Source organism: Filicampus tigris, chromosome 11, assembly GCF_054856515.1.
Source record: "Filicampus tigris isolate MCC_2025a chromosome 11, RoL_Ftig_1.0, whole genome shotgun sequence".
Lineage (NCBI taxonomy): Eukaryota > Metazoa > Chordata > Actinopteri > Syngnathiformes > Syngnathidae > Filicampus > Filicampus tigris.
In genome coordinates, this window is record NC_141227.1 from 24984309 (window position 1) to 24995649 (window position 11341).

Below are 11341 nucleotides of genomic sequence, written 5' to 3' on the forward strand. Positions count from 1 at the left end.
CATTTGAAACCAAGGCAACATAAAAAAAAATGCATTTCTCCATTGGATTTTTTACTTGCCTTGTCCGTTATTGATCAAAATATATGACCCATACAAATGAATAGATTTATATGATAAAGTACAACATTTAGTCATGTAAATAATATTCATGCAGTATTCTAATCAATGGGACAAATATTTGAATGTGATGGATGTGTATGAGTCGACAAGTAAAGGTATACAGTACAGGATTCTGGATTAGCCTATGCAATGGCAGTAACCATTACGATCCAATTCATTCAACTAAAAAGACGAGAGACCGAGTTGCGAGTGTACGTATTGTTGTCCCTTGACAAATGGAAATGTCACGTTCAGACAAGAACTGAATTTGTGGGCGGCGCTAAAGAGCTCGACGTGTTCGTCCGCGGTTCAATTGCTCGGTAGAAGAAGAAGCCAAACGAAGAAGAAGCATCAGCGGGATATACATTGTCGTCGCCGTCGAACGTCTCATATTTTTCGTTACACGTGTTCTTTCTCATACTTTGTCCTGCACGTGTTCAAGTCAGCTGAGGGAAAAAAAGGAGCTTAACCGGCAAGATTCCTCATACGGAGGGTCGAGTTCCGGGGGTAATGTTTGACTTGTTCGTGACGTTCCTCAACTCGTTAGCCTCCTAGCTTAACTCGTTAGCACAAGACAGCGACGCCATGGGCCGAGGACGAAATCCCGACCAAGACGGATTGCCACCCCCGGGCTGTTGGCCGCCACCGCCCGGAGAATGGGGCCCCGCTCCTCCCGGGGGCTGGGGCCCGCCGCCGCCCGGGGGCTGGGGCCCCCCTCCTCCCGGGGGCTGGGGCCCCCCTCCTCCCGGGGGCTGGGGCCCCCCTCCTCCCGGGGGCTGGGGCCCGTCGCCGCCAGGGGGCTGGGGCCCCCCGCCTCCCGAAGGCTGGGGCCCGCCGCCTCCCGAAGGCTGGGGCCCGCCTCCTCCCGAGGGCTGGGGACCCCCACCTCCCGAGGGCTGGGGCCCCCCACCTCCCGCGGGTTGGGGCCCGCCCCCACCAGGTGAATGGAACCCCAGCCGACCCCCGTCACCGGGATGGGGGCCTCATCCGGAGTGGATGCCTCCCCCACACTGGGACCCCGACATGCCTCCTCCTCCTGGCTGGGAATATCCCGGCTGGGGCCCGTACGGTCCGCCGCCCCCTCCCTGCCTTCCTCCGCCTCCAGATGTGGGTGAAGCGGTCCCCCCTCCGGGCGTGCCTCCTTTTGGCTTCCCAGGGTACCCCCCTCCAGGATACCCAAACTGGGTGAGTGTTGATGTCACGGAGTCGCCGTCCGTTTGCCGCATGTCCTTTTGGTTTGTTTGTTTGCAAAGGAAGAAAGCGGGAAGAATGTGAGCTCACAAATGGATCACAGCAAGTAGGAGTGAATGGCATTTTGTCCATCCCGCTTTCATGTTCAACCGGTTCACCTCAAGGGTGTGTTTTATCCGCACTTCTTTACCTTTTATATCCTAAAGGATTGCCGTAATGACAGTTTGATTCTAAAAGATGCAGATGATTCTGTCGTTGTCAGCCTGCTTGGCCATGGTGAGGTCGGTCAGGGTCAGGTGCTTGTTGATTTCAATTTCCCGGCGCGATGTATCCTCCCTTCAACTCAATGTTTCCAGAACAAAAGAGGTTTGTATCGACTTTAGATGACGCTCGTCCCGGTCCCTCAGTGTAGTTTCATTCATAACCAGTCAGTTGAACTACTGAACGACAAATATCCATCCATCCATCCATCATCTATAGCGCTTAACCTCACGAGGTTTCGCGGGCGTGCTGGAGCCTCTCCCGGCTGTCTTCGGGCCCAGGGAGAATTGTGCGCACAGCTTCCAAAGTAACTGGAGTGAATTTCAGCAGCCTAGATGAATTTCTCAACATTCAGGTGCTTAAGAAAGCAATGTCCATCCGTAGGGATGAAACCCAACCTGTCGACCTGGAGTATCGACTTCTTCCTTCTGGTCGTGGTCTTGGTGGTTTTCCTCCAGGTACCAAAAGCAGATTCAAGTCTCCATCCGGGCTTGAAACGCTGCAGAGTAGAGGAGGTCGTCTTATGTAGTCATTGTAAACGCTGCTGCATTTTACTGTACCACTACAGCTACTGTATATACAATGTTGACTAGTAGTCTGTCCTCTTTGATCCATCTATTCATTTGGATTGCATATTTGCACTTTACTTACAGCTACCGTATATATGCTGATCAGTTATTTGTTATTCTCATTTATCATTAGTAGTATTACCATGTAACTCTTGTATTGCATATTTGCATCCGACTTGGTCTGACGTCTGTCATCATGTTATTTTTATCGGTCTCACAAAGCATGTGTGACGGTTTATGAGCTGCCTTGTATTCCGTCCGTGCGTCAGATGCATTTGAGGCCATATAGCGGCCGCATCCCACCTGCTATTGTTATTCTGGCTAGATGTGACTGTTTCCTCGTATGTCTGTTAATGTGACTTGCTGCAAACCAAATGGCCCCACAAGGGGCATTTCAATAAAGTGAAGTGAAGTGAAGTGAAGTGAAGTGAATGTGAAGCCATTCTGCTTCCCGGTGCCCTTGAGCAAAGTGCCACCATTTTCCCTGGTCCACATTTGCATCGCTCTCGTGGCCTTATCGCCACTGACTACCTTTACAGGCAGTCAATATTGGGGTTAAGGTCCAAATTTGTCCGATTTGTGAGTCATTGGGAATAACCCGTTGACATGGATTGTGCGGACAACGTTCCAACCACATTTAAATATCCCGATTGAAATGTCATCTATACGTCATCCCCGCTTGTTACTTGCCTCCATCGATAAAACACATTCTATTCATGTCAGTCACCGCACGAATGAAGCAGACGCTTTCCTCCTGGCTTTAAAAGTGTGGTGTGACGCTTCCGCTAGCTTCCGGTGTGTTTCCTTTCTCACTTAACGTCCGGTGGGGTGCCCGCATACAAGCACTTCCTGTACTACAAAGACCAAGATTCCTTGCACTTGAGCACGCGCAGAGTGTCCCGACATTCGGGATATTCCGATCGACATGTACAATGCGCGCATATAAGGTTTGGAAAGGGAGCAATTCAGGCATGATATTCGGAATCTTAAAAACCCCAATAAGGGCATGTTCTGTCTATTGCGCGCGTTGACGTGTCTTTTCAAAACCCAAATACTGCCAATATTCGGGTTTTCAAAGGTTGACTGGCTGCTCACTCCAAGCGTGCTACGACTTCCGCTCTCTGACCATCGAGTGGAAAATGTTTCTCTTCTTCTTCTTTGAAGTAACTAAGTCATTGTGAAGTGAAATGGGATTGTTTCTTACTGCACACTATTGCTGTCCATATTTTCCAAAGTTGCAAATGAAGCTTCTCTTTTGTCGCCATTTCAGACGCCTGCGCAGGAAGCGGGAACCGATCCCTCGCTGGAGAAGCCCCAGTGGGTAAGTGGGCGGGCCACTCCTACTCATAGGACAGCGGTGTCAATGCCCGTCGGGGGTGTCAACGTCTGCCGATTTCATCTGTCAGATCAAAGCCTTGATTTCGGCCCCGCCCACGGACACCGTCCCGGCTGAAACTAAGCCGGCGGCCGACAAGCCTGCGACCGTCCCCGAATCGCCGGCCGCTCCGAAAACGGCGGCGGCGGCGGCGGACCCCGCCGCCGCAGCGGAACACGGCGGGATGGCCAAAGCCTTCAGACTGCTGGGAAAGCGATCGTTTGACAAGTAGGCCTACGTCGCGTCGCGCTCGTCTGACGGCAGACGAGTCATGTGATTGGTCATGTGCCCTCTTGTCATCAGGCCGCCGGCGGGCAGATCAACGGGCATCATCTCCTTCATCGGGGTACGTTCCGCTCGCCTTGTCGTGACTAAGCGGAGGCCGGTATCACATTCTGCCGCTATGGTAACCGTACGCACAAATAGTGCCGTTCCACTGGGGGAATCAAACACAATCGTCTTTATTGGCCAAGTACGTCCAAGTGCAAGTCGAGTCAAAAATGTCTTCCGGTCATGTGTGCCCCACTAGTCCAAACACGGCATTGTGATTCATATTGCATTGGTGGAATATGGATAAGGCGGCAAAATGCACCCGTTGTGATCCATCTCAGGCGGCGGTCATTTTGCCACCTGCTGCGGAGTGAAAATGACATCACAGTACCGGCTGGGCCCAGCTCGCCAACGTCACATGGGCAAAGCGAGAAACCAGGCGAGCCGTGATTGGCCGTTACCTGAGGCCGCCCGGCGCTGTGTGTGTCCTTTTCAGTTGACAGCAAGTGGCAAAATGGCCGCTCCCTCGGATGGATCAGAGCGGCTGGATTTTGCCATTTGCGTCATATTGCGCAAATGCATTATTAATGAGAATACCGTGTTTGGACTAGTGGGGGCGCATGCAACGTATCATTAGGAAGAACATGCCTGACCTGACAGACACACACACTAACTCTCGGAGCTCTTTGGAAAAGGGACGAGTGAAAGTCACGAGCCGTGTCAACCATGCGAAGCTTCGAACCAAGTTGCCCGCGTTTGAGACGCTTTGCCCGCTTTTTGCCTCTTCAGCCCACGTTCGGCCACATCGAGCGAGAAGATATGGAAAAGTTCACCTTTGACTTTGGCGTCTTCTTCGGGAACCCCAAAGCCATGAAGCCTGGCGTGCGAGTGCACTTCACCGCCTGCGACCTCAAGGTGCGACGCACATGCATGCGACGCTAACCCTCGTCGCGTTTGCCATTCGGACCGCCGGTAAGACGCTCGCGACAGCCTAATTGAGCGGGGCGGACGCGGACTTCCCCCACAGAGCGGCCAGATCGCGACGGACGTGAAAGTGGCGCCGGGTGGCACGGAGAACGTGGACCCGGACATCTACGAGGGCGTCGTCAGCCAGCCCATCGTGGAGGCCCAGGTGAGCTCTGTTTGGCGAAGATGGCGGCCTCCTCTTCCCGTTGCTGAGCTCTGGCCTTCCCGCAGGCCGGCGTGCGGCAGTTGCCCGGTCAGGTGCACGTGGACATTGTGCCGGTGAGGATCAGCCTGCCATTTGACAGGAAGGACAGCGTAGTCACCCTGCTCAAGAACGACCAGGTTCTCGTCAACCTGCTGAGCGACATAGTCACCGACAAGAGGCGCGCCACCAATATCCGCCCCAAGCTCCCCGAAACCTTCCAGTTTACCAAGGAGACCCGCGAGACGGTGAGGGCGCGCCGACGGTAGGCCGCTTGGACCGGCTTGGACCGGCTTAGACCGGCTTAGACCGGCGGACGGGTCTGCGTTCGGCCGCCGGCTCCGCCTTTGACTCGGAGAGGTCTGCGCTCCACGTTGAGGCTTCTGTCCGTGTTGGACTCGGATCCCTCAACGTTGGACGCCGCTGACACATTTCCCCCTCCGACTCTGCGCCTTCCTCCGCTCACGGTTCCTGTCGCCCCCGCTTCACAGGGCACCATCCTCAGCTTGGGCGACAACGAAGGCGTCATCAAGTCGGACGCGCACGGCGATCTCCCCTTCGACCTCGAAGAGAACTTCAGCGACGTGGACTTCACCGCTGAGGACGTCAACGAAGAAGTGGAGTTCACCCTCCACAAGGTAAGACCTTGGCCAGGTTGGCGACCGGGACCGAGATCCAAATCACAATTCTCTCCTCCCATCAGCTGCGAGCGGGCGAGCGGGCCGTTCGAATCCGACGGGTGAAGGAGCCTCTTCTGCTAACCCTCTGCAGCTCCGCCTCAAGTGTCAAGACGGCGCCACCGGCCAAGGTCAAACTGCCGCTGGCCAATTTGAGGCTGGACCCTGAGCTGTACGAGGGCGTGGTCAGCCAGCCCATCATCAAGGCCGCGGTGAGCGCCACTGTGTCGCATCTCTCCCCTTCCCGGCTCGGGAGCGCGCCCTTCTGATTGGGTTTGTGACGCAGGCCGATAAGCAGGGCTACCCGGGGCAGATCTCCGCCAACATCGGACCCCTCCACACCAATGTGACCTTTGACCAGCAAGACTGCAGTGTCACGCTGCTGAAGAACGACCGCGTGCTCCTCAGCCTGCTGGTGGACACCAAGACCCAAAGGAAGCGGGCCACCAACATCCGACCCAAGATCCCCTTTACCTTCGTCCACACCAACGAGAAGCGAAAACTGGTAGGAGGGCCTGCCTGCCTGCCGCGTCTGCGTCCCGCGCGCGCTTAAGCCAGCTGGCTTTCCATGGTTTTTTGTTTTGAGTTATTATATTTTCATGGTAGCAAAGCACGCGTCATTTTTTTCCCCGTGTATATGTGTACTGTATATGTATGTATGCGGTGCGTGTGTGTAGATATATATTAGGGCTCTCAAACGATTACAAAATGTCATCGAGTTCATCACGGCTTAAGAAATAATCGTAATTAATTGCAATCCAAAATATGCCATATTTTTCAGTCAATTTTCTCTACATTTTTCTCTTTGTAATGTTAGGCCCTGTGAACGAGCTCACGCTGTGTCGAAAACGCAAAGGATGTCAGGGATGTGCACATCTGAGCCTAAGTGGCTGATTGAAGAACTTTTCCAAACCTGGTTAAAGCCCGTCAGCTGTAAACCTGTACCAGTACTAACAGTATTTATAATTCCACTTCTAATGGATAAGCGCCCGCTCCGTCACCAAAATGCACCGAGCGCGTGCGTGTAGCGCGCGCACATTTCGGGGAATGGGGGCAATGGAGGAAGCCTCCTCAAATGTGCATACACTGTCATTTTTTAAATGACAGTATAAATGTCCGGACTCGGATATACGGTATGTATTAGGGGTGGGCGATATATATTGTCATCGATATCATTGGCAATCTTGATTTCACGGTGTGATTTATTTATTTATTTATTCCCCCCCCCCCCCCCCCCCATTTCGCCCCCCCCCCCCCCCATATGTATATATTTTTCAATTTACATCAGAAGGATTTAACCGACTGGTGCCAGTCACAAACAGGCATTGGCTTTCTTTGAGACTGCCGCCTGCGCTTTAGAGTTTTGTTGTCGTTGTCGTTTTTGGCGCCTTTGTTTTTTGCCCCAGAGGCGCCGGTATCTGGGATGTATGGTATGGTGTCATTTTTGCCAGCTAAAATTCACGGTACGATTCTGGCACAGGTACTAGGTGCAGCACTCGTGTCCACTTAGCACTTTTGCCATCTTACGCTGTCACCTGTAATGTTTGAGCTGGTCGTCGCGCTGTCTTGGAAGAAAAATGCTTTTGGAGTTTTGACAAGGGTTTCCCACTCCATCTCTTGCTCACGAGCGTTGGACTCGAGGTAGCCGTATGTGACACTGGTACCGTTCCAGGGCGTCATCAAGAGCCTGGCGGGGTGCGAGGGCGTCCTGGCCTCCAAGGAGCACGGAGATCTGCCCTTTGACCTCTGCGAGAACTTCAGCGACACCGAGTTTGACGCCCAAGACGTCAACAAGGAGGTGGAGTTCACCCTCTCCCAGGTTAGTCCCGTCCGTCCTGGCCCAGTTGTCGTTAAAAGGCTGCGAGCTGACCTCGACGGCTTCGTGGCCACAAAGGTAGAGGACAAGAAGAGAGCCATCAGACTTCGTCGGACCAAGATGGTGGAGGACCGGATCCTGACGGAGAAGAAGAGACGGGAAGAGGAGGAGGACAAGAGGAAGAAAGCAGAGGAGGAGCAAAAAGACAGGAGGTGGAAGGAGGCGGCGTCAGCAGCGCTTGCTGCCGCCCAGGGCAAGGTGAGTTTGGCCTCTCAGGAAGCGAGCCTCCGTCACCTGCCGCTGGCTGGCTTCCTGCCTGTTGACCTCCTGGCTGCTCACTTCCCAAAGTGGACGCCGCTGGGCTTCAGCGTGCCCGTTCCTGACACCAAGCTGGAAATCAGCAAGGAACGCTTTGACGGCACCATCCTCAAAGCGGCCAGAAGACAGCGCATCAAAAAGGAATCCCCGGACGAGCAGGCGAGGACATTTATTCTTCTGGTCGTCGTCAATGTTGGCTCATAATGTGAATGACCTAGTCTAGCTCGCGTTGTCCTGACCCAAAGGTGACGCTCCCTGTCGTTTTGCAGGTGAAAATCAAGGTGGAGCAAACAAAGATCAAGCAGGAGCCCCAGGACGAGCAGGCACGAGCTCTCCTTCTTCTTCTTCTACTTGTTGTTGTTGTTGTTGTTCTTCTTCTTCTTCTTCTACTTGTTGTTGTTGTTGTTCTTCTTCTTCTTCTTCTACTACTTCTTGTTCTACTTCTTCTATCGCAGTTGCGTGTGCCCGCTAGAATGCGCACCGCTTACGCTAGCAACATGGCTGTGAACAAAAGCCTTGACAGCTCATTTCCTTTTGTTTCTCATTTTCATTTCAAGCGCAAGGGGGAAATTGATCGTTAGAATGAACGATTTTTGTGGGGTGAAAGGTGAGGTTGGCTTTTGCGGCCATATGGGCCAGCCCTAATGCTCGTTATTGTCGTCGATGCCGCTCACGTACCGCAAGGTCACAGACTTGTCGTCTTGCAGGGGACGGTTCTAGAGGAGGAATTGAAGGTCAAGGAGGATCAAGTGGACCTGGAAAAGGAAGTGGAGCCCAAACAGGAAGTGAACGGCGAGGGAAAATCAGAAGAGATTCAAGGCGGAGCAGAGGGCCCCGAGGAGGCGGGGCGTCTGGTGATGACCATCGAGGGTCGCCAGAAGCAGCTTCCTTTCGGCCCCAGTGACCTGCTGACCGGCGCCACCATGTTGACTGGTGACAAGGTGAGCGGACAAACGTTCCCGCAACACTTTGTACCAATTAGCACGCTTCGTATGAATGAAGGCGCCCACACCAACACTTGTCGCAGATGAACACGCGCACAAAAAGGCTTCTTATGAACGAAGGCGCACACGCAAGCACTTCTCACAGAGGGATGCGCGCGCACACTGCGCTGATGTCTGCAGGTGCGCTTCAACCTGGCCACCAATCAGGAGACCAAAGAAGAACGAGCCACTTTAGTGGAAATCCTTCCCGCCACCTTTGAAGAGTCCACGGAGCAACGACGACACGTAAGACGTCCGAAGCCATTTCCATCCGGCGGCGGTGAGGGCGCCGCTTCACGGTTGCACCGGCGTCCCTTTGCAGGGGATCGTCATCGAGTTCTGCGAGGATCGCGGCCTCATCAAGTGCACGCAGAACCCTCAACTCTTCTTCTACATGTCAGAAGTCATCGGAAAAAAGAAACTGCAGCTTAACGAGAAGGTGGAGTTCAGCGTGGTCCCGGTAAGTCCGAGCGGGGCTCCGAGCGGTCGTGCCTGTCTCGGCCGCGGTGTCTTTGGTCACGTGTGCGTCTTGTTCCAGCATGACCAAGCGGCGGGCGGCCACCAGGCCATCAGGATCAAACATTGCACTGAGAATGTTTTCCTACCGGCCAGAAAACTGGGCGCCATCGCCGCCGGCAAAGGGAAGGTGAGCGCTCTCGAACTTTCTTTTGAAATATTGTACGTCAGATGCCAGATGCCAAATGCCAAGTCGCGCCACCAAACAAAAAAGAAGTTGCGGCACGTCACTTGGGGATTTGGGGTTTTTGTATTGTTGTGCGCGCCAAAATGAAGTTAGAAGCAAGCTACACATATGCTGCCTTCCCGAGTGGAGTGGAAAAAAATGCAGTTGTTACTACGGAACTGGAATGCCCTCGAAACAAAATCGAAAATTTTATTTGGCCAAATATGTCAAAACACAAAGGGAGTTTGTCTCTGGCGCTAGTATTACCGCGACGCGAACAGAAACCACTGTTTGGACACACGCACAAGTACAGAGAGTCGATAACCCAGGAAAGCCCGAAGCCCCTTCCGCGATTGACGGCGTCCGCCATTGCTCCTTGAAAAAATTCCGGACACGCTCCTACAACTCGCGACACTGTCACATGTATATTCTGATGCATTTCATTGGCTAAGAGACCGAGAATTGGATTCCAAAAAGAAAATGACGTATACGCTCTCCCGGCATTAAAGGGAGAAGCAGCACCGGAACAGCGCTCCCGGCTTTAGTGGTAGAAATGCGGTTATGCAGTCATTATGATACAATGACAGATCCTCTTTTTTTTTTTTTTTTTTTGCCATGTATACATATGTGAAATTTGAAATGAGACCTATGTGTTTGAGCCATCACAGCGATCACGCACAGTTAGCGGCTCCCACTGGATCAGGGGGCTGCTGGAGTGTCCGGAGAGCAGTTTGGGGTAGGGCTTAGGTTTAGGTGCTGACGATCTGAACCACTAGGCCAGGGCTGCAGCAGTTGTCGAGAACGGACACACGCTTGCGGGCAAGGAGGGCCACACTTGCCGATGCACTCGCAGATGTTTATTAATCGGGACAAATCCCAAATGAGAAAGCTCAAAAAGAGCATGGAGCAAATGGCCAATGCGTTTTCCCGATAGTGCTGTTAACGCTTTCTCATTCTTCCTCCCCAGATGACCATCAAGCTGGCCAAAGCTTCAGAAGACTCTGAGTAAGGCATTTCATTCTGCGTCGACTGTTTCGATGGAATAGTTCAAAACTGCTCCAACAATTTTCTCTTCCCATCAAGGAAGGAGGTGCCAAACACAGACAGGCTGAAGACGGTGGTTAAACAATTACGAGCGCAGGACAAGTCGACCACGAGCCCGCGTCGTGGCTACAGTAGGAGTCGCAGTCCAAGTCCGCCCAAAGACAAATTTGGCCGAGAAATCAAAAGGAGACGCAGCGCGAGTCTGGAACGCAAGCGCAAAAGCAGCCGGCATAGACGAAGCGCCAGTCGGGAAAGGTCCCGCAGACGTACGAGAAGTCGCAGTCGTAGTCGTAGCAGGAGCGCAAGCAGAGAAAGATCTGGAAAGAGAAGGAGCAAAGTCGGCGGAGAGCAAGAAGAAGGACACAAGAGGAGGAGGGAGCGCAGTCCTCCTCCCAGGGCCCGTGCCGGACCGGTGGATGACGAGCTAGCGAGAAAGAAGCGAGAATTGGAGGAGCTCAATGAGATGATTGCCTTCAAGAAGTCGCTGATGGATCCCCGAGGCCCGGAGCCCGGACAGCGAACGTGCATCGACTACGACCATGGCCGGATTGCGAACCCCTTGGCCGATTTCAGACCGGTTCGTTCCATTTTGAAGAAACGACCGGAGGACCCGGAGTACCCCCGCCATCTTCCTCCGCCGTATGACAAGTCTTACTACGACAGGCCATACCCGCACTTTAGTGAGCGCTATGCTGATAGCTACGCTAGCGCTTTTGCCAGCCACCCGTACGACGAACGGCCGTACGACAATCGTCCGTATGGTAAAGGTCCGTTTGAAAGCTCTTCTGCCGCCGGCCAGCGTTACACGGACCGCTACGACGTTTATGACGAGCCCTATGACGATCCGTACTACGACCCGACATATGCGGACCGACCTCATCCCGGTCC

The 11341-nt window shown here is 53.4% G+C and overlaps 1 protein-coding gene across 8 annotated transcripts in view; it reads left to right on the forward strand.

Moving 5' to 3' along the window:
• Positions 1-412: 412 nt before the first annotated feature.
• The window catches only part of LOC147140318 (uncharacterized), a 23975-nt gene continuing 13046 nt past the window's right edge, over positions 413-11341 (forward strand). For 5 of the 8 annotated variants that reach the window (XR_015088748.1, XM_086045655.1, XM_086045656.1 and 2 more), the window contains exons 1-20: positions 414-1284; positions 3391-3441; positions 3527-3723; positions 3799-3841; positions 4555-4680; positions 4793-4897; positions 4963-5181; positions 5425-5571; positions 5637-5822; positions 5897-6115; positions 7283-7429; positions 7505-7684; positions 7775-7903; positions 8014-8067; positions 8452-8685; positions 8869-8973; positions 9050-9187; positions 9266-9373; positions 10377-10414; positions 10493-11341. The exon at positions 10493-11341 is cut by the window's right edge. Coding sequence is in view for 5 of the 8 variants with exons in the window: in XM_086045655.1 (XP_085901781.1) it covers positions 685-1284; positions 3391-3441; positions 3527-3723; positions 3799-3841; positions 4555-4680; positions 4793-4897; positions 4963-5181; positions 5425-5571; positions 5637-5822; positions 5897-6115; positions 7283-7429; positions 7505-7684; positions 7775-7903; positions 8014-8067; positions 8452-8685; positions 8869-8973; positions 9050-9187; positions 9266-9373; positions 10377-10414; positions 10493-11341 (3875 nt within the window). In the remaining 3 variants the exon portion in view is untranslated. Of the gene's footprint in view, positions 1285-3390; positions 3442-3526; positions 3724-3798; positions 3842-4554; positions 4681-4792; positions 4898-4962; positions 5182-5424; positions 5572-5636; positions 5823-5896; positions 6116-7282; positions 7430-7504; positions 7685-7774; positions 7904-8013; positions 8068-8451; positions 8686-8868; positions 8974-9049; positions 9188-9265; positions 9374-10376; positions 10415-10492 lie in introns of all 8 variants that reach the window. The other 3 variants (XR_015088746.1, XR_015088747.1, XM_086045658.1) reach the window with 1 other exon arrangement.